Source organism: Felis catus, chromosome B3, assembly GCF_018350175.1.
Source record: "Felis catus isolate Fca126 chromosome B3, F.catus_Fca126_mat1.0, whole genome shotgun sequence".
Lineage (NCBI taxonomy): Eukaryota > Metazoa > Chordata > Mammalia > Carnivora > Felidae > Felis > Felis catus.
Window position 1 is genome coordinate 100,143,206 of NC_058373.1, and position 23,563 is coordinate 100,166,768.

At 40.0% G+C, this 23,563-nt stretch overlaps 1 protein-coding gene across 1 annotated transcript in view; it reads right to left on the reverse strand.

Moving 5' to 3' along the window:
* ERO1A (endoplasmic reticulum oxidoreductase 1 alpha) overlaps positions 1–17,304 on the reverse strand; it is a 47,829-nt gene extending 30,525 nt beyond the window's left edge. The window contains exons 1-4 of the mRNA XM_023255690.2: positions 17,086–17,304; positions 6,736–6,855; positions 5,657–5,740; positions 2,108–2,146 (exon numbers count right to left, since the gene is read on the reverse strand). Coding sequence (XP_023111458.1) covers positions 2,108–2,146; positions 5,657–5,740; positions 6,736–6,855; positions 17,086–17,199 — 357 coding nt within the window. The 5' untranslated portion in view covers positions 17,200–17,304. The remainder of the gene's footprint in view (positions 1–2,107; positions 2,147–5,656; positions 5,741–6,735; positions 6,856–17,085) is intronic.
* Positions 17,305–23,563: the final 6,259 nt, after the last annotated feature.

The following is a 23,563-nucleotide window of genomic DNA, read 5'->3' on the forward strand; positions in this document are numbered from 1 at the left end:
AAGCGGCTAATAAAACTTTCAGGTAAAAAGCTAGTGGGTAACTTTATAATGGATACATAATGAACCCCATGATAGATCTTAACATCATAAAAAAAGAAAACCAGACATTATGTGTCTTCTGATATGATGTAATAGTAAGTACACAGCAACTCTAATCAATATATATCAGAAAATGAATCTGAAAAGCCTTATTACCAAAAAATAGGGAGAGGAATGGACATGTATTGAAAGACATTTAAGAGACAGAAACATACAAGTAGTACCAGAAAATAAGGAAGTGCTAAAAAAAGAGAAAAACCACAATGATGGGAGTATGTTAAAGGGACACAGGAACAACTGAAACAGCTCCCAATGGCCAGAACAGAATGATTTGAACAGTAAAATAAAGTCATACCTGATTATAATCCAAAGTACAAAATAAACATCTCATGATATAAATACATGATTGAAAAAATAAGTAAATGGAGGGAGATATAAATCTCCCATACTGAAAATTCCAATTTATATCCTTAAGAAGATAGAGCCCTCCTGAAGTATGGGCTGTGCACAGTGAGCTCCCTCCAAAGAATGCAGTGTGGAAAGGGTGGAAAATAGTAAATCTACAGTGGAGAAAACCTGACAAAAATTATGTCAGGTGATCAAGGTTAACATTAACAGTAATAAGTCATGTTGATACTATGTACCCTTGAAGCGATGTGATGAAAATGGCACTTTAACTCTGTAGTCTTCCTCCCCAAAACACATAACCCCAGTGTAATCATGACAAAAGCATCAGACAAATCCCAATTTATGGACATTCTACAAAATACCTGACAAGTATTTCTCTAAACACCTTATCAAAAACAAGGGAAGTTTGAGAACCTGTCACAGCTATGAGAAGACTAAGGAAACATGACTATTAAATATAATGTGGTATCCTAGATGGGATCCTGAACAGAAAAAGGACATTAGGTAGAAATCTGAACAAAGTATGGACTTGAGTGATATCAATATTGATTCATTAATTATAACAAATGGATCATAATAATGTAAGATGTTAATTATAGATGAAACTGGAATGGGGTATATGGGAACTATATTATCATCACAATTTTTCTGTAAATCTAAAAGTATTATAAAATCAATACTTTTATTTATAAAGGTAAAAATACTTTTAAAATCAATACTATTTAAAAAAGAGATTGGGAGGTGCCTGGGTAGCTCAGTCAGTTAGGTGTCTGACTCTTGATTTCACCTCAGGTCATGATCCCAGGGTGGTAGGATCAAGCCTCACATTGGGCTCCACACTGAGCACGGAGCCTGCTTGGGATTCTCTCTCTTCCTCTCTCTCTGCTCCTCCCCAGCTCGCACTCTCTCTCTCTCTCTCTCTCTCTCAAAATAAATAAATAATTTTTTTTAATGTTTTTTATTTATTTTTGGGACAGAGAGAGACAGAGCATGAACGGGGGAGGGGCAGAGAGAGAGGGAGACACAGAATCGGAAACAGGCTCCAGGCTCCAAGCCATCAGCCCAGAGCCTGACGCGGGGCTCGAACTCACGGACTGTGAGATCGAGACCTGGCTGAAGTCGGACGCTCAACCGACTGCGCCACCCAGGCGCCCCAAATATTTTTTTTTAATTTATGAAAAAAACAAAAGAGAGAGAAAGAGACCTAAGAGACACAGGAACCAAACGCAATGTGTGAAATATGTTTGAATCCTGTTTCAAACAAACAAATTATTATGAAACAAGTAGAGAAATCTGAACCCTGACAGTGGTTATATTTTTTTAAGTATTTTTTAATCTTAAAAATGTCTATGAAACTTTTGTAAACAGAGCGATTTTTCTGTGAATGGCTTTAAAAATAATTGGGAAAATGGAGTGCAAGGTACAGATGAAACAAGATTGGCCATACACTAACTGCTGAAGCTATTTATCTCTCATGTTTTCTATAATAAAAGGCTGAACAAAAGAAAAAATAAGGAATTAGAGCCATTGAGTATAAATGACTCCTAATGGGTTTTACTGTGAAGGACAACAGAGAAGTAGGGTCATGCCTGGCAGGGGAAATGAGTCTTACGAGTTTTTTGTTAAGATACTAGACACATTAGTAAGTGTATGTACATACCTTGTAGCTTGCCGATTTAATGCCATCAGGAACTTCATCCTGAAAAAGAAAAAAAAATGCTTTTGTATGACATTTAGTCTATCTTCTGAAAAAACAAATTAAGTTTCTATGATTTATGAGATTATTTTTATTTATTTATTTAAGTTTACCTTATTTATTTATTTAAAGTAATCTCTACACCTAATGTGGGGCTTGAACTCATGACCCCAGGATCAAGAGTTGCATGCTCTTCCAACTGAGCCAACCAGGTGTTGCTTTGAGATTTTATTTATTTATTTATTTATTTATTTATTTATTTATTTATTTATTGTTAATATATGAATTTTATTGTCAAATTGGTTTCCATACAACACCTAGTGCTCATCGCAAAAGATGCTCTCTTCAATGCCCATCACCTTCCCTCCCTCCCACCCCCCCATCAACCCTCAGTTTGTTCTCAGTTTTTAAGAGTCTCTTATGCTTTGGCTCTCTCCCACTCTAACCTCTTTTTTTTTTTTTTGTTCCTTCCCCTCCCCCATGGGTTTCTGTTAAGTTTCTCAGGATCCACATAAGAGTGAACACATATGGTATCTGTCTTTCTCTGTATGGCTTATTTCACTTAGCATCACACTCTCCAGTTCCATCCACATTGCTACAAAGGGCCATATTTCATTTTTTCTCATTGCCATGTAGTACTCCATTGTGTATATAAACCACAATTTCTTTATCCATTCATCAGTTGATGGACATTTAGGCTTTTTCCATGCATAGGGGCGCTTGTACCCCAATGTTTGAGATTATTTTTAAACAGAATTGTTTAGGAGGCATCTGAGAGGCACAGTTGGTTAAGCGTCTGACCCTTGATTTCAGCTCAGGTGACCTGAGCTGAAATCAAGGGTCAGACACTTAACCGGTTGAGCCCTGTGTTGGGCTCTGCTCTGAGTGCAGACCCTGCTTGAGATTTTCTCCCTTTGCCCCCTCCACTTGTGCACTCTCTTGTGCTCTCTCTCAAAAACTAAAGATGAAAAATAAAATAAAATAAAATAATAAAGTGTTTTTAAAAATTGCTTTAAAAAAGATTCAAATTTTCAGTAACTAAAACCAGTTGCTTTTTCTGACCAATGTTAATATAGCCCATTTAATGTGTAAGTGCAATTAAATGCCTTTATTGTCTACCATATTTTGAGCATGCTTAATAAGCCATATAAATAAGTTATTGGTAAACTTGAATTTCCCCAACTAATGTTTCCTATTACTAAATATAAATACTAGAACTTTGGGAAATAAAACAAAACATTTAAATTGACAATATCACTTTAATGATATTATCGTAACAGAAATGGTTTCACAAGTTAATCCATCCATTTTCAAAAACTTTTGTCTGAGAATATACTAAAAACATGATTCTTAATTATTTAACGATAAAAGACCCATAAATAATATTTTACATTTGCTTTAATTCCATATGCCAGATAGGCTATATAGCAATATTTTATTTGCACATATAAAAAAAAAAACCACTCAAAAATATAGCATCACTTCACACCCATTAGGATGGCTATTATCCAGAAAATAGAAAATGGCAAGTAGTAGTGAGGATATGGAGAAATTGGAAGCCTTGTACATTGCTGGTGGGATGTAAAATGGTACAGCTACTGTGGCAGAAGGCATGGTGTTCCTCAAAAAATTAAACACAGATTTACTAAATGATCCAGCAATTCTAATCTTGGGTGCATCCCCAAAAGAACTGAAATTAGGAATGCAAACATAGTCAAAGACAAATATATGACTTCACTCATATGAGGACTTTAAGACACAGGACAGTTGAACACAAGAGAAGGGAAGCAAAAATAATATAAAGACAGGGAGGGGGGCAAAACATAACAGACTCTTAAACATGGAGAACAAACAGAGGGTTACTGGAGGGAGTGTGGGAGGGGGGATGGGCTAAATGGGTAAGAGGCATTAAGGAATCTACTCCTGAAATCATTGTTGCACTATATGCCAACTAATTTGAATGTAAATTAAAAAATTAAAATAAAATAAAAGAAATAAAATGAGCTGCAGACTATTTCAAATAAATAAATACTGTTACCCAAGAAAAAAAAAAAAAAGGAATGCAAACAGATACTTGTGCACCCATATCCCAAACAGCATTATGCACAATAGCCAAAAGACAGGAATAACCCAAAAGTGACTCAAGAGAATGGATAAATGAAATGCAGATGCATAACAATGCAATATTATTCAGCCTTAAAAAGGAATAAAATTCAAATACCATGTATACATGGTACTATGGATAAAACTTGAAAACATTAGGTTAAGTGAAACAAGCCAGACACAAAAGGACACACTGTGTAATAATTCTCCTTATCTGAGGTACCTAGAATAGTCAAATTCATAAAGAAAGAAAGTAGAATAGTGTTTGCCAGGGGCTAGAGGGACGGGGGAATAGGGAGTCATTGTTCAATGAGCACGCAGTTTCGGTTTGTGAGGATGAAAAGGATCTGCACGTGGATGGTGGTGACGGTTGCACAACAGTGGGAATGTACTTAATGCCACTGAACTGTGCACTTAAAATGGTTAAAATGGTAAATTTTATGTTATGTATATTTTATCACAATAAAAAAATAGAAATATATGCTTTAAAAATGAAAAAAAAAAAGGCTTCATGGAAAGTGTAAAATTCTCTGCTCCCAGAGTAGAATACTTCATATTTTAATGCTCTGAGAATTCCTTTTTTTTTTTTTTTAAGTTCATTTATTTTGAGAGAGAGAGAGCCCACATGAACAGGGAAGAGGGAGAAAGAATCCCCAAACAGGCTCCATGCCCATCAGTGTGGGGCACAATGTGGGGCTTGATCCCACAAACCATGAGATCATGACTTGGGCCGAAATCAAGAGTCAGAGGCTTAACCGAATAAGCCACCCAAGCACCCCTAATACACTGAGAATTCTTAAGCAACACCAGGTGTTTTGTTCATCCACTCCCCACCCAAGGAAAACAATACACCATGAAGAAGGGAGGGAGTTTGTTTACCCGCCAATTAATTTCATTCTGTTATACTATAAACACACCTTTGGGTAAGATGTAAGAAGAAAAACAAACATCCTATTAATCTCACCAGTAAGTCAAAGGATTATTACGAAAGAATAATTCAAAATGGGTTTTATATTGGTAAGTTGAGGTTTTTTAATATGTAAATATTAAACAACATTATATTTAACCTAAGGATTAAAAAGTAATTTTAGTTGTATTGCCCCCTCTTTTTTTTTTAATTTTTTTTTTCAACGTTTATTTATTTTTGAGACAGAGAGAGACAGAGCATGAACAGGGGAGGGGCAGAGAGAGAGGGAGACACAGAATCGGAAACAGGCTCCAGGCTCTGAGCGGTCAGCACAGAGCCCGACGCGGGGCTCGAACTCACGGGCCGTGAGATCATGACCTCAGCCGAAGTCGGACGCTCAACCGACCAAGCCACCCAGGCGCCCCTGTATTGCCCCCTTTTTAAAACATTGCAGTTATTTGCAAAAAGGTGTAACAGTTGTCACATGTATACTTGGTTCTTACCGACTGACACGGCTTGACAGCACAGTCTCTCCGACCACACTGGTTGATATCGTTCCAGAAAGGACACGGCCTCTTCAGGTTTACCTATAGGATAACAACAGAAAAAGTTACAAGAGTAAGAATCTTGAGATTCTTATTCAACAGGTGTTGAATTATGATGTGATAACCTGGTCATGCTATCAGCTGCAATTATTCCTTTTCTTCGCTTACAGGTTGCCAAGTTCCAGCGATCGTACCAATGTGTAACTTGTGTTAAGTAAACTGGTAGACTTGGTTAGAAACACACAGACTGGTACTAAACAGATCCTGAAGATGGGAACTAGGAGCCAAAGTAGCTCGTATCATCACTGCTCAGCTGATACTTTTTTTAAGCCAGTAACAGGCAACTGTTGAACTCATTCGATAACTACATATTCCAATGATCAGATATTCTAAACCCTTTAAGTAGATATCTCAAGATAAAATATCAACAGTGACTAGTTAAAATAATACAGGTCAGAACAAAGTCACGCTTCTCAAAAAAAAATGTAGTTATTTTAATTAACTGGAGTCAAGCCAGTATTTGGGGAAAGTATGCATTGGCAATTTTGGTAACAATATAATAGTTTCTGTTCTGACTTCAAGTTAACCAACAAGTTTCTAACTCCAGAGTGCAAAACCCAGTTGTTGAAATTGAAAGTATCTAATGGATGGTTTCAGAACCACACTGTTCACTCTTGTGAACTGAATTTTAAATAACGGCCACAATTCTGAAGTTCAGGAATTCCTAAGAAAATACAATTATCCATTTAAACTTTAAGTATTCTTTTTTTTTTTTTTAATTTTTTTTTCAACGTTTTTTTATTTTTGGGACAGAGAGAGACAGAGCATGAACGGGGGAGGGGCAGAGAGAGAGGGAGACACAGAGTCGGAAACAGGCTCCAGGCTCTGAGCCATCAGCCCAGAGCCTGACGCGGGGCTCGAACTCACGGACTGCGAGATCGTGACCTGGCTGAAGTTGGACGCTTAACCGACTGCGCCACCCAGGCGCCCCGTAAACTTTAAGTATTCTTGTACAAAAAAATTAAAAATAAAAATACCTTGTAATATCTAAAGTAGTCACTTTCAAGAAGTTTTTGTAGTCTTGGGAAAAGCCTGTAGTTATTAAATCTATCAATGGTTTCAACATCACAGGTACAATCATCCAAGTAACCGCTAACCTGTTACAAAGAAAATAAAACAATACATCAAAATACCTTAGTGGCAACAGAGTTCTTTTTCCTGACAAGGTTAGGACTCAAGCAACTCTTATCTTCCCTCCTCATGATTTTCTGAGATGAGACATGACAGTAATCTAACAATGCTACTGCTCTTGCTATACACCTAGAAGAATGCGGTGCATACCTTTTGGAGGGTACACTGAGCTCATCACACACGCATGCACACACACACATAGGCAGAGTTGGTCCCCTGCAGCCACTTTGTAACCCTGCCCCAGACCTGACCAGGGGTCAGTATCTAACCCAAACCAGGTCTTGGTCCCTTGGTCCAGGAATCTGGACTTGAGAATAAGAAGAGATCTCTCTCCCTGCAGCTTGACCACTAAAGCAAATAAACTCAGACCATATTCCATCATGTGAACTGAGCAGCACATGAGCCAGTCAGCAAAAGAGAGGAAAGATTTTTAAAGATACACAGTGAAGCAGAGACAGGAAACAGAAAATATCTGATACATGGATTCCCTGGGGTTTTCCAGCTCCTACTTCCACCCACCTTCCTTGAAGCTCAGTTGCATTCCTATCCTTGGCCTTCCTGAGACTCCATATTCCCAGGATTCAACTGTCTCTGTATTCCCTATTAAGTTTCCTACAGGATGTATAGGTAGGGGACATGCTTGGTGAACGTATAAAAAGAAGTGATACTGAATTTATAAGATAAACAATAATTCATTATAAGGATTTACCAACTCTCAAATACTAGTCCATGACAGTTTATTTGTCCAGGTTTGAAATGGTGCTTAGAAATCACTTATCATTAGCAGCACGGAGATAGCAAATTGACCACTAAGCCAATTCTGATCTTCAAATGCTTAAAACTAATACCTTAATGGTAATTATGATCAGATGATCAGACAATGTTATCAGAAGTGAAACTAAGGGCATTATGCTAAGTGAAATTAGTTAGTCAGAGAAAGACAAATATCATATGACTTTACTCATATGAGGACTTTAAGATACAAAACAGATGAACAGAAGGGAAGGGAAGCAAAAATAATATAAAAACAGGGAGGGAGACAAAAATAAGAGACTCTTAAATATAGAGAACGAACAGAGTGTTGCTGGAGGGGTTGTGGGAGGGGGGATGGGCTAAATGGGTAAGGGGCTTAAGGAATCTACTCCTGAAATCATTGTTGCACCATGTGCTAACTTGGATGTAAATTATAAAAAATAAATAAGTTATAGAAAGTAAAAATTAGGGGCGCCTGGGTGGCGCAGTCGGTTAAGCGTCCGACTTCAGCCAGGTCACGATCTCGCGGTCCGTGAGTTCGAGCCCCGCGTCAGGCTCTGGGCTGATGGCTCGGAGCCTGGAGCCTGTTTCCGACTCTGTGTCTCCCTCTCTCTCTGCCCCTCCCCCGTTCATGCTCTGTCTCTCTCTGTCCCAAAAATAAATAAAAAAAGGTGAAAAAAAAATTAAAAAAAAAAAAAAAAGAAAGTAAAAATTAAAAAAAAAGTGAAGCTAAAAGTCTTAGATGTTTGTTTGGGGCTGGGCAAACATCTAACAGAATTAATTTAACATTGCTAACATTGTAAGTAACAAATATGATTTAAGAACAGTAACTAGATTGTTTTTTTTTTTTTTTTTTAATATAGGGCATGCTGTAGAAAAGAGATCCTTATCGTACTTTGGTCTGCATACTTGCTTTACAAACTACTTTCGATTATATTTTAGAGAGACTTACTGTCAAAAAAATTTTTTAATCTACTGGTAAGGAAGCAAATACTTTACTAAAATACTGAATGCAGGTGTTTTCCCGTTGGAATATGTAAAATCCTACCCTATTTTTAATTTTAGAATGTCACAAAACAGGAATGCAAAATTTTTACCCAAAAGTAAATACTTTTGGAAGATGAGAGATGATACTTTGGATAATGACAGCAATATTTAAGAACTAAGATTTTGTCCCAATTTGTGTAGTCTCATTTGTTTTGGACTAATGCAGGTTCTAGAAATCTGATCTACATATTTTTTACTGCAATAACTACTTATTTTCATTTCATATGCAAATTTGTCCTTGTTTCCTGCTAAAAATTCTCTTGAGTATACAAAAATCTTCAGGTCCTAATTTGGGGTACCACAAAAGTGCTTTTTTTTTTAATTAAAAAAAATTTTTTTAATGTTTATTATTGAGAGACACAGAGAGACAGAGCATAAGCATGAGAGGGGCAGAGAGAAGGGGATACACAGACTCTGAAGCAGTCTCCAGGCTCCAGCTGTCAACACAAAGCCTGACATGGGGGCTCGAACTCTCAAGCTGTGAGATCATGCCCTGAGCCAAAGTCGGACGCTTAACCGACTGAGCCATTCAGTCACCCAAAAACAGAAGTGCTTCTAATCTAGATGATTTGACTTTTCACCTCTTTCTTTTGAGCCTTAAAAGTAGAACTTCTAAGGACATAAAATAGCTACTTTTTCCTCTTGGATACAAATTATTACACAAAGAAATAACAGGCACAGAGACTACAAACGCCAAAGGGACACATGCCTGATAGGGACAGTAGGTCACAAAAAAGAAACAAGCACATAAAAAAAAAAAAAAACAAGAAAATGGTTTTGAAGCAATTAATTTTTCCCCTGAAGTAATTCATTTTTAAGGTAAAAATCCATCTTTGAAACTCAAGTTCAGGCATCACCTCTTTTGGAAAGCTACCCCTGGGGTACCACTCATCCCCTGCTGGGTTAACTGTCTCCTATGTGCTCCCATGGCACTCCACTTACTCCTACATAAGGATTACCTCACTCCTTTGAATTTATATAGTTCACTTCCTCCCTCTAGAGTTCACAATCCTTGAGAGCAAATCATGTTTGTTCATTTTGTATTCCCAGTCTTCAGCACTGTACTTCTAGAAAGCACACACTAGATGCTCAATATTTATTTGTGAAGTGGATGTGTGAATGAATGAATGAATGAATGCTGTCTACTGTCACTGTCATTCCCTGGAGACCAGCATCACAGTCTGATGATGACTTAGGTACCTCACATCATCCATGGTAGTGCTCTGTGCTCCAGACTACACAGGCCCAAGTGGCAGGAATGCGCTCAGAGCAAGGGAAGCAAGCAGCGAAGGCAAATAACCCATCACATCCAACATTTTACCAATCTATACCTTAACTACAAAGGAAGCTAGAAGAAGCCACAAACCATAAAGGAATGCAAGGTGCATTCACCGCAGAGATGGCTTTGGCCCAGAGATCCCGAAGAGGGAAGACAGGACAATGGTAGACTGGAAACCCTCTGACCTTTACCTACGAAATTGAGCAGGAGGTATTTCCAACTACAACAAAAGGTAGCAGGGCAGCTAAGGAGGTAGGGCAGGGATGGAGGAATTTCAATAGATGGAGAAGGCCCAGCAAAGGAGAGGCAGGAAGATACTTGGAAACCAAAGCCATGTGACAGTTCAGATAAGCCTGCCAACAGGCAGAACCTGATCACTGGAAGAAAGGTTGGCAGGCATGATGCCAGGTCCAGTTCTAGAAACTAGAGAACCAGGCATGTTACAGGAATAGAGTCTCAAGAAAAGATTAAGGAAGAAATGCAATTAACAGACCCAGGGCAGAATCTTGGAAAACAAAGCAGTCTTAGTACCTAAACCAAAAGATGGACATTGATCTGGAACAAGGATGACCTGATACTGTGAACTGTGTGGCAGCTTCAGGAAGTGCTAAGGCTGCTTAAATAATGGTCACACTATCTCCTAAACTGAAACAGATTCTGACCCTACCATAAGAATGTGAATTTTTTTAAATTCTTTTTTAAATGTTTATTTATTTTTGAGAGAGAGCAGGGGAGGGGCAGAGACAGAGAGAGGGAGACACAGAATCTGAAGCAGGTTCCAGGCTCTCAGCTGTCAGCACAGAGCCAGATGCAGGGCTCTAATTCACAAACCGTGAGATTATGACCTGAGCCGAAGTCAGACACTTAACTGACTAAGCCACCCAGGCACCCCAAGAATCTGAATTTTTTTTTAAATGCACCCCGCGCTCCCTACCACACACATGCACAAAGTGACTGATGCATGCTAAAAGTTGAAGCTCGTTGATCCATGCTTTAGGTGATAATCAGCCTTGGGTACGGAGCCAAACTAATAGGTGGCAAATAGAAGGCACTTGCAGAGGAATATAGATATAAGGACCAGGGTAGGCCTGACATAATGTCACCCAGCTTAAAGTCCTAGTCTCTTACCAGTTGAAAAGCTTTTGAAGGCCCTTCTACTGCAAACTCCCAAGCACACAACAATCCCCTCCTATATACTCTGAAAAAGGAGGCAATATATAACAATGGTTAGCACGTAGGCCCTGGACTCAAGCCTTCTTGGGGTCGAATCCCATCTCTGCTACTTACCAATTTTAAACATACCCAAATTTTTTAACCTCTCTTAAGCCTTAGTTTCCCATGTGAACACAATATAGCAATACTAATAGTTCCATTCTCAAAGAGTTGATATCAAGATGAAATGACATAATATAAATGCCAATATTAGTATTACCCTACCACTGCTTAAATGCTTCTGGTGAAAGTGGATGTACGATTACCCCAAAGCAACTCACATTTTTTTTTTTAATGGATAAGAAAAAAAAGGCCAAGTTTGCAGCTAAAATTTTCCAAAACTTTTACATCTGTCACCCCACTGGAACATAGATCCAGACAGCCAAAAGTTAGCTGCAGAGGCAGCCTCAATTACTTTCTCCATGGACTCTGGCTGGTTTGGACCAAATACCAAAATGTAAAAGGCAAGAGAAAAGAAAATAACATGGGCCTGCTTGTTCCCTATTTTCTGCTTACAGGTACTCTTTAATTTACAATGAAAGACAAAAAAAAAAAAAAAAATTCTAAATAGTTTCCTTCTGTGCCAACAACTTCTAGTCCTACCAGACTATCATTTTTTTCCAAAGCACTTTGAGAATATATTCCTCATACTTGTATGAAATATGAATTACCTTTTAAAAGTGCTCAAAGTGGGTTATTTTGGCAAAGACCTTTAGTTGTATGTAATTTTAGAGTGTTCTGTGACTATTAAAAAGAACTTGAAAACTATTCATTGAAAAAAATTGATGGAGGTGTCTGGCTGGCTCAGTCAGAAGAGCTTGGAACTCTTGATCTCAGGGTCCTGAGTTCAAGCCCTATGTTGGGTGTAGAGATTACTTAAATTAATAAAACTCGCTGACAGCATGGAGCCTGCTTAGGATTCTCTCTCTCCCTCTCTCTCTGCCCTCCCCAGGTCTCCAGCACACACTCTCGCTCTCTCTAAATAAACTTTTCAAAAGTTAAAAAAACAAAAAAAAAAAACAAAGAATGTTGACAGAGACACCTCTGTTAATGGAAACAAGGAAACACCGAAGATTCTATACTGGGTGGTTCCAAGGACACAGAATGCTACAAGCTATTTCTGCTTTAAAGCCTTAGTCTTTACAACTTTAAATTGTTGTTAAATAACCCAACGGATAGCAACCAATGAGATACATGCTTTGTTCACAAAGGCCTGGAAGGCAATAAGTACTCAGAGACAATGGACATCTCTCCAGTATAACCTGTTTCAAAGATCCCTCTGACTAAGTTTCAATCCAGGCTTATTTCCACCTACCATGCAACATATTCCCAAGTGTCTCTTCTGTGGCCTAGCCACTCTAACAAATAAAAACTATTTTTGAAATTGAGCTAAATAAGATACTAGACAGGTAAATCTGCTGAAATAGATGTAGGCAAGTGTATCTACAATGCACTCCAAATGAAAATAATCCATCTTGAAATAGTCATTTTGGATGATCTGAACTATTCCCCTTTCATTAGCCTGATAGAGATTTACTACACTCATAAGTAAGTGGATCTGAGTGTTATTAGCACTAGCCATAATACGATTAATAAAACATTTGGACTACATGGGAGTTTTACAAACTCATTTCTAATTAATTTAAATGAAAAACATGTCCACACTGCCTCCATATCTGGGCTTCAATATTTCTTCTGAGTTTACTTCTTAATCCTGGGATTCCATGAATTGAGACTAAAGTTCTGTTACATTCATTCTCTCTAATGGTGCATAATGGGGAAAAGGAAATAAGAAATTCTGTCAAAAGGAAAACAAGAAATCTTGTCTGAAGAATCTTCACTCATGGGGCACCTGGGTGGCTCAGTCAGTTGAGCATCTGACTTCAGTTCAGGTCATGATACCACAGCTCGTGGGTTCGAGGCCCACATCAGACTCTGTGCTGACAGCTCAGAGCCTGGAGCCTGCCTCAGATTCTGTCTCTCCCTCTCTCTCTCTCAAAAGTAAATAAACATTAAAAAAAATTTTTTTAAGAATCTTCATTTACTTGAAGCTCATACCTATTGCAACAAATACGAATATTATTTTGGTTTAAAGAAAGGGTAGGTCATGATCATGGGGTTCTTTACACAAACTGTTACAGGCTTGTATACCAAAAGGGGAGGAAAAGGCCAATTTTCTGTGCAAAAATGAAAAAAAAAATTTAAATAGAATGATAAAATAAAAAGTGGGAAGCTGTATATAAGGAAGATTTACAAGTCTAAGGCAATCTATCACTTATTTGCAGCAACTAACACAGAAGCACTGCTATCAAAAGAACTTACAACATACAGTGAAAATGGTTTTAGTAGGATTTGATGTCAACAGACATATGTAGTAACGGACTAACTTTAAAGATTCATTTGGAGCTATCCATCCATCTGAAAGATGAATTCCAGAAAAACATGCAAATGGCCCACTCAGCAGAAAATGGAAAGAATATATTCCTGCTAGCATAGTGCTAACATCCTGTATTATAACTTGCCTAATACTTGCTAAGCACCCATTATGAACCAGGCTCAGTACTCTGGAGTATCAAGAAATGGGACTAAATTTTTAAATTTTTAGTTTATTCTTTGATCTCTTAAAACTCGTTCACAGTAGGCTTCCATGAATGTTTATTAAATTTAATCTGATTATTTGTAGAGCTCTGCACATTTTACTTCAATGACTTTCTAAGGCTAAAGAACCACATGTTGCTTTGGCTCAAATTAGAGCTGATATTCTGTTAACTGAACCCCTATACCGGGCCCCCATGCAAGAGGGTAATGAGGGATGATGATGCATAATTCACAGTAGAAGTGGTGCCAGAGAGTGGCAACAGACAGGGAGAAAAGGTCTATTAACAAAACAGATTCAACAGAACTTTGCAGCTAATTGGTTACAGCAAAGAGAATGAGAGATTTTAACTTGAAATATTTTTTTAAACAGGGTTTTGTGTTGTTGTTTGTTTGTTTGTTTGTTTTGGTTTTATTTACCTATTTCGACAGAGAGAGAGAGAGAGAGAGAGAGAGAGAGAGAGAGAGAGAGAGAGAGTGAGAACAAACAGGGGATGGGCAGAGAGAATTTTTTTTTTTTTTAACGTTCATTTATTTTTGAGAGAGAGAGAGGGAAGCAGAGAGAGGGACCCAGGATCCAAAGCAGGCTCCATGCTGACAGCAGAGTGTCCGATGCAGGGCTTGAACTGGTAAACCTCAAGATCATGACCTGAGCCGAAGTCTGATGCTTAAACTTCTGAGCCACCCAGGTGCCCCAGAAAAGAGAGAATCTTAAGCAGGCTCCACGCTAAGCTGTCAACCTGAAGCCTGACTCGGGGCTGGAAGCCACAAACCATGAGATCATGACCTGAGCCCAAATCAGGAGTCCCCTGCTTAAGCAACTGAGACACCCAGATGCCCCTTTAACTTGTATTTCTAAACGCTAGGTCAACATTTAGTTTTTGATTTAGTGTCTAGCAATATTTACTGACTTGTTTTAAGATTTTACTTTGTAAGTAATCTCTACAACCAACATGGGGCTCCAACTTACAACTCTAAGATCAAGAGTCACATGCTCTACTGACGGAGTCAGCCAGGCACCCCTGCTAACTTGTTGTTTTTTTAATGTTTATTTATTTTTGAGAGTGAGACCACAGAGCAGGGCAGGGGCAGAGAGAGGGAGACATAGGATCTGAAGCAGGATCTGCACTGTCAGCACAGAGCCCTATGTGGGCTCGAACTCAGGAACTGTGAGGTCATGACCTGAGCTGAAGTTGAATGCTTAACTAAGCCCCCCAGGGACCCCTTCTCACTTGTTTTTTTAAAATGCTTAGGATCTCTGCCTCTCCCCAATCTCCAAAGAACTTTATTCACTAACTTGTAAGTTCTTAAAGGCAGGAATCACACCATAGTTATCTCTATATCCCAAACACTCAGGTCAACATACACACTGTGTATAAATGTTTGTTGAATGAATAATTTCCACCATTCATCTCCCCTTATCTTTTCTTCCATTTATTTCCTTTATTTCTGTGTGTGTGTGTGTGTGTGTCGTTTCCATTCACATCTATATGCTTGTCTCCAATTTTCTCTTCATATCTGTCATTGCTTGTTCCCTCTCCCCATTTCCCACCTTACCCCTATCTCTTCCATTACTGACCATAGTAGAACTAAAATGTATTCTTTTTCAGTCTATTGAACTAAAATTGATGGTCTCTGTTCTTAAGTTGATTTAAATAGATCATTTTTAATTTTTCTGAAATTTGTTTTTTACTAGGGGACCCTCAATTTATTATTTTTTAAAGTTGATTCTGGAAAAAAAAAAACCTGTCACTTTTGTTCTAAATGGAAAAGAAAGGGATCCAACAGATTTTTGTGTTGGGGGAGTATTCAAATCTTGAAAATGTTACAAAACGGGGGGGGGGGGGAAGCTTAAATACTAATCAGAAGGAAAAAAGTGTGAAAAATCTAAAACTCCCCAATTTTAATCAGATATCTAAAAAGGTTATTGGAGAGGAAAGTGAAAGTTGAAAGCTCAACATGTACTTTCATTCCATTATCTAAAAATCTAGACTATAGTTGAAAATGTTACATTGGACATCTTCTTTCAACGCTAAATACCTTATTTTGAAGTCTCTTATTTCTACTTTATTTTTAAATGTTTACACTTTGTGTTATGTTATATTTGTAACCTGAAGAAAAATGAACCTTCTTCCTTTTAAGTACTTGACTGTATGCAGTTTGCAACGTAAAGGAGCTTTTCCATCTTAGTTGGAAAGCAGCAATTTCCTTTTAACCTCTTACCCATAGCCAGGTAACACCTCAAATCATTCAGCAAAACGACAGGATGCAAGAATATAAAAGTGAAAGAGACAGTTCTTCCTCCCATAATATGTAAAGCTGTTTCTTTCCTCTGTGAAATAGTAGCATTGTCCCTACACAAATGTTATTTCTGATAAAAAAAAAAATAATAGTAAAATCCACTTAAAAGGAAAAATTTGGATTGCCTACCTCAATTTTGTATAAAATGTAATTTTTATCAACAGAAGCCAACCAAAACGTGACTTTAAGAGTAATTATATTAAAATACAGGATCATGTAGACCAGAAAACCTCTAGATTTCTTTAATGTTTTTTTTTTTTTTTCCTCAAGGAACCCACATCTCATGATCGTAATAAGCTTGTAATCAAACTTGTGCGCTGAGGGGTAAGACTCATCCTCCCAATTCAGACCAGCCAAATGAGTGTCACGGTAAGAGAATCTCATTACATTTAGTAAATAGAAAGGACACACAGAGCGAGTAGACACTGCAAGCCGCGGCCTCAAAAACACAAGGCAGATGGGCTTAGAAACAGGAAAGCCTCACGAAACGATTCTCCTGCCTGACAACGACATCTGAAAGTAGCCTCCCCCACCCTACAAAGGCGTACCCTGCCCAGGAAGGATGGCGAAGGCACCTAGCATGAACACATCGTACGCAGTTCCAGGTCAAGTTAGAAGTTAGGAAGACCCAGGTTCCGCGAAAATAACAAATACTGAGTGAGCGTGCACAGTGTGCACGCCCTCCCCGGGCAGGGAAGACCAACAAAGATGTATAAACCAACTCGGTAAAATCATACAGCATGCACCCACACCTCTCCCCCCACAACGGATCCGAAGCGCCGGAGGGCACGGTGACGTCCAGGCTGCGGTGGAAGACCTGTACAGACCACGCCAGGCAAGCCGCAGAGGGCTGAGCCTGGCCAGGGAGCAGAAGCTCAGGGGGGCTCATCCCGGAGGGTGGAGACACAGAGGCACTCCTAGCCCCTCACCTGCCGGGGTGCGCGGGACGGAGCGCAGGGCGGAGGCGGGAAGCACCGGGAGCGGCCGCACGGCCGCGCACAACCCTCACCTGGCAGAAGCACCTTTGCGCCGCCGTCTCCGGGGGCTGCTGCCCACCGCGACCCGAGCCGAGCAGCCACACGGCCCCCACGAGGCCGATCAGGAAGCCCCAGCGGCGGCCCATAGCCGCTCTGGCCTCTCGTCGCCCGGCCCCTCCCGGTCCCAGCACTCGGGCGCAGGCCGCGCGTCCGCTGATGAAGCCCGCGCGGGCCGGCCCCCGGCGACGCCCCACCTCCCGGCCTCCTCCCAGGCCCGCCCTCGGCTCTCCCGCCTCTCAGCGGCCGCCACCTCCCGGCTGAGCCTGCGGACGTGCCAAGGCGCCCGCTCCGGCCGCCCGGGGCCTCGGGTCGGCTTCCTTTCCCGCGCGTGAGGCTGACGCACGAGCCCGCTTCCCGGCTCGGCCCCGCCCGGAGCACCGCGCCCGTCCCCGGCCCCCAACGCCCGGTGCCTAGAGCCTGGCTCCGGCGCGCCCGCCGCAACCCCAGCGCGGGCGTTGGGGGTCCTTCCCGCCGCCACCGCGCGAGCGAGCGAGCGAGAAACCCGAGGGGTCTGGGTCTCCCCGCAGGGCCCGCCCCACCCCGCGCAGTCCCGGCCAATCCTTCCGTCTCTCCAGACGAGGAAGTCAAACCGTACCAATTACGCATCCACAGTGTCCCTGACAGTCTTAAAGCTGAAAGGGATTATGAGTGATAACCTAGACCAGGGCTGCATAATAGAGTTTCTAGTCGTCACATCGAAAGAGCAAAAAGAAACAGGTGAAGTTCATTTTAATAATCTATCTTATTCAACCCAATATGTGCAAAACATTTCAAAATACACTCAATATTAAATTATACATATTTTATGTGTTGTTTTTGAAATCTGGTGTGCATTTTATGCAAACTAGCCACATTTCGTAGTCAAATGTAGCGAGTGGCTCTGTATCCGTCAGCACAGGTGGAAACTACCCTCTCATTTCATAGGAGGAAACAGGCCCAGAGTGAGGCGATGATGTGAGAGCAAGGGGCGAGCTGGATAGTGAGAGAGCCATGTCCTATAAATCCCAGCCATGGGTCTAGTCTAAAAGCCCCCCCCCCCCAGGATAAATTTTCATGGTGAAACTGGAAAGCTTCCCAACACCTTACACATTAAAATTTCAAATTAAAAATTTTTTGGTATGTCATTTTTTAAAAGCCACCATTTAATGAAGTAGCTTAGGATATGATAGGCACCAAATAGGTTTTACTTCTGTTTTCTAGCTGAGAAAAATAAGCGTAGAAAGTTTATATATGTTACTCAAAGTCACATGGATGATAGAGATGAGACTCAAACTCAGATTATTTCTTACTTCAATGCCCATAACCTATGGTCTGTCCATCACTTATTAATCCAATCTCCCTCTTTACCTAGGAAGTTCGTTTTCATCAGACCTGTGTACAGATCTATTTATCTCTCCAGGGCCCAACCCAGCTCACTCATTCCCTCTTCTATGTGGTCTTCTTGGTTTCCTCTTCATCCATTTCCAGTCTCTACATGAGTTTTGATTCAATAAACTTACTCTATGCCAGACTGAGCTAGACATTACAGATACGAAGATACAGAAGGCCCAATCCCTGCACATGGAGAGACACCCCATGGAACTTAGCAGGTGATCTTTGATGACATTTCTACTTCATGTTTCTACAACTGAATCGTAATCTCTTTAAACTCCTTAAGCAGGGATTATGTCACAAACATACCTGTGACTCTCAATACCTTAACAAAGCTTCTCTTTGCAAGTGTTTGTAAAATGAATGAATGTTTTATATTATATATATATTATATACATTAATGTATATAGTATATATTAATACTGGCTACAGTATTAATATCTGAAGATATCAAAATATCTATCAAAAATAAGAGACATAATATGAAAATGGAAAAACTAAACAATAAAGCCTAAAACTGCAGAAGGAAGCAATCTGAACATGAATCAGCTCTGGATTTCGCGCTGATGCAATAAGCCTGTAATTTGGGAGAGCTTAAAACTGTCAATGTTCTCAGGACGAAAGCTTCCATTCCTAAGATTTGAACTCTTGCCCACAACAAATTTAGCAACCTTGTAATCAGAAACAATCACCATATAAGACTATTTTTTATTTTATTGTTTTTTCAGCTTTATTGAGGTATAATTGACTAATAAATTTTTAAATGTATGTCATAATGATTTGGTATACAGATAACATTGTGAAAGGATTCCCCCCATCAAGTCCATTAACACATCCATCATCTCACATATTTACCCTTTCTTCCTTCTTGGTGAGAACATTTAAGTTCAACTCCCTTAGCAAATTTCAATTTTACAATACAGTGTTTCCAACGATAGGCACCATATTATACATTAGATCCTCAGAGTTTATTCATCTTATATTAGAAGCTTTATACCCTTTTACCAAAGTCTCCCTATTTTTCTTTTTTTAATTTGACATATAAGTGAAACCATGCATTTGTCTTTCTCTGTCTGGTTTATTTCACTTAGCATGATGCCCTCAAGGCCTATCCATGTTGTAGCAAACAGCAGGGTTTCCTTCTTTCTCACAGCTGAATAATAACCCATTGTATATGTATACCACACCCCCTTTATCCATGTAGCCATTGTTGGACACTGAGGTTGTTTCCAAACTTTGGCAATTGGGAATAGGCGACATCAAACGTGGGAGTGCAGACACCTTTTCAAGATAATGGTTTCATATACACCCAGAAGTGGGATTGCTGGATTTTGCTTTATTATCTTGATAATTATCATTTTTCCTTTCAGATTTGTAAGGGACTTTAGAATGTGCAAAATACAGTTTTGTGCACCTGATGTAACTACACTGACACTTCCCTAAGAATCCTTCAATTTGGTCCTTTGTGTGAGTTCAGTTTTTCCACTCTGCCTTCTCTGACAGTCATCTCACCTGTGTTAGGGCCTAGGCAATAACTCATTAGTCATTCAGGAACTATTAAGGAGCACCCACAGGGTACATAGTTCAACCTTTGCTTTCCAAAAGTCCAGCCTCCACTTTATTATACCTTAGCTAAACAACATTAAATTTTTTACAGATGAACAAGGCCATCTAGTTATTCTAATACTAGTGATTGTAACAACAACATAACTTAGATTTAGTGTACACAGCATTTCTTGATGGAATTCTGATTACTATGTAAACAACAGCTGTTATTATTATTTTTAATGACCAAAGCAGGAAATGGCTTGAGCCCAATTTCTCAAAATGGGGCATGGAGATTTACGTAGGGAGCTTCTCAGTACCTAAACATTTTCTGGCACTGAGTAGGCTAGAAGGAACTAATTTAAATTTTTTTTTTTCAACGTTTATTTTATTTTTGGGACAGAGAGAGACAGAGCATGAACGGGGGAGGGGCAGAGAGAGAGGGAGACACAGAATCGGAAACAGGCTCCAGGCTCTGAGCCATCAGCCCAGAGCCTGACGCGGGGCTCGAACCCACGGACCGCGAGATCGTGACCTGGCTGAAGTCGGACGCTCAACCGACTGCGCCACCCAGGCGCCCCTAGAAGGAACTAATTTAAAGAGAAAAATTTGGTCAAGGAAAAGGAGTATTATGACACTCAAGAGGAAAAAAGGCTAAGTAAAAACCTAAAGGTTTTATTAGATCTATTTATCTAATATTCATTGACTATAAATGTGCACATGGTACATTGCTAGAATTTTCTCTCAAGATGCTTGAGATTATTTGAGCTGGGGGAGAAATACCATCTAAGCTCTATCTTCACCTCCTCTCCCTCATATTCCTGGAAGAACAAGCTACATATAGTAGAAACTGATAAGTTCCCATTTATACCTTACCCCACTGTGTGGCCTGATTTCCAACTCTACCTTCCTACTCCTCTATACCTGGCCTTGTTACGGCCAAATTAATTACCATTTTCATGAGATCGTGAAATCTCTGCTGCATTTTGACAATGCTGATTTCTCCTTCCTTCGATTCTACTTTCTATGTACCAAACACTCCAGATTCTCTTCTCTTACACATTTCTTTTTTAAAAGCATGTTTATTTATTTTGAGAGAGAGAGAGAGAGAGAGAGAGCACAAAGAATCCCAAGCAGGCTCCATGCTGTCAGCACAGAGCCCAATACGGGCTTGATCCCATGAACCATGAGATCATGACATGAGCTGAAATCAAAAGTCAGATGCTTAACCGACTGAGCCACCCAGGCACCCCTCCCTCCTTATACTTTTCTAATATTTAACTGTCTCCTTCGTGGGCTTTCCCCCAGCCCACCTCTAAGATGTGAGTGTTCCCCAGGATTCTATTCTCTGTCCAGTCCTCTTCTTCTATACTCGCCCCTGGAGAAACTTGACCAGTCTCATGATTTTAAATACCTCCTCCCTGCCAATGACTCTCAGATCTATTTTTCCACTTCAGATCTCTCCCTTGAGCTTCAAAATCCAACTGCCTATTGGACACAACCATCTGCTTTTCTTAGAAATGTTTGGTCACACCACCATCCATATCTAGACACCTAGAAAGTAGGAAGCCACCCTCAGTTTCTCCCACTTTTTCACCAATGAATAGATTGGTTGATCTATTGATCAACCAAGTTTGCCAGTTCTTTCTTCAATTTAGTCCCTCCTCTTCATCTTTATGACCAAGGACTTAGTTTCAGCCCTTATTGTCACTCACCTGATTTATTGTCACAGTTTCCTAAATGATCGTCCAGCCTCTAGGCTTGCACCTATTCCAAACAGCCTCCATGCTAGCCTAGTTTCTCAAAAATAGCAATCTGGAGCACCTGGGTGGCTCAGTCAGTTAAGCATCCGACTTCGGCTCAGGTCATGATCTCGCAGTTTGTGAGTTCGAGCCCTGCGTCAGGCTCTGTGCTGACAGCTCAGAGCCTGGATCCTGCTTCAGATTGTGTGTCTCCCTCTCTCTCTTCCCCTCCCCAGCTTGCTCTCTGTCTCTCTCTCAATAAATAAATAACTAAATAACTAACTAAATATTTAAAAAATAGAAATCTGACCATGTCACACCTCTGTTTAAAATCTTCAATGCTCCCAACTATCTGAGGACTCAAATTCAAAATTTTCAGCATGACATTCAAGGTCGTCATGATCTGGCCTCACCTCTTTCTCTAGCTAGATCTCCAATACCTCTCTGCCTTACCGTCACTCAACTATTAACAATTCCCCACATAGACCTTTTTTCCACCCTCCATGTCTTTATTCACCCTATTTCCATTCCTGAAATGTCTTCTGCCCTGTCCCACACCAACTGCTCTCACTTCATCTGGCTAACTCCTTTAAGATTCAGCTCAGGCAACTGCTACCTCCATGAAGTCTTCTGTAACTCCTCTGTGCCTGGATTAGGTTTCTCCTCTTTGGTTCCATAAGTTCATATAATTGTGCTTAGCACATGGAATCAAACAGTATTTATGTAGAATTTCTTCCCCTTTCAACAGAGGGGTAGTGAACTTGCCTCGGTAGTCTCGGGTTGCCCAGCACTTAGCATTTTGTGTGTGCTTCACAAGATGACTTCTGAGTGAATTAATGAATGTACACATAAATTAACTAATGAACTTGAAAAGATAACAGCATGAGATGTCACAGGGCAATGTGTGATTATGTTTTAAACAAACACTATTAGCTTACAGGCAAAGCAATCATTTGGGGCAGAAGTAAATCTGGATGGGACAGAGGACACAATTGAATTGGAATTGACAAGAGAAAATTCACAAAAGGTGTGGATGTGGGAGAATTGGTGACAAAGTAGGAGCTCAACTACCACCTGATAGGTTAGAAAAAAACAAAAGAAACTTATCTAAAATTCATATAGAAAACATTTCAATATCAAGATTATCCAGTCAAGAAACAAGTGTGGCTCCAAACTGAGGGACTCTAGACTCAGCATGATTCCAAGTAGACCAGACAGAGTTCCAAAGTGAAAAAAGGGTGAAGTGGGGTGCCTGGGTGGCTCAGTCGGTTAAGCATCCGACTTCAGCTCAGGTCACCATCTCTCAGTCTGTGAGTTCGAGCCCCGCATCGGGCTCTGGGCTGATGGCTCAGAGCCTGGAGCCTGCTTCCGATTCTGTGTCTCCCTCTCTCTCTGTCCCTCCCTCATTCATGCTCTGTCTCTCTCTGTCTCAAAAATAAATAAACGTTAAAAAAATTTTTTTTTAATTAAAAAAAAAAAAGGGTGGAGTAAGTGAAGGCCCTCCCTGCTGAATGTTAAAACGTCTCCCCTACCTCTAGCAGATCACATGTAACTCTCAGCTCCAAAACTTGCAGACCTTATGCATACCTGCTTTCCACTCACTGCCTCATGCCTGACCCCTCCCTCTCCTATTCTAAAAGGAGAGTGAAGAATTCTTCTAGGAATAAACAACAGCATCTGAAACAACAGAACAGTTAGTCCCCCTACTCACACACTCAGAATTCAACTTCCTTTTTATTTAATGCCTCAGTCTATGATCAGAAAACCAAGGCTCACAATGTTGTTAAGGAAA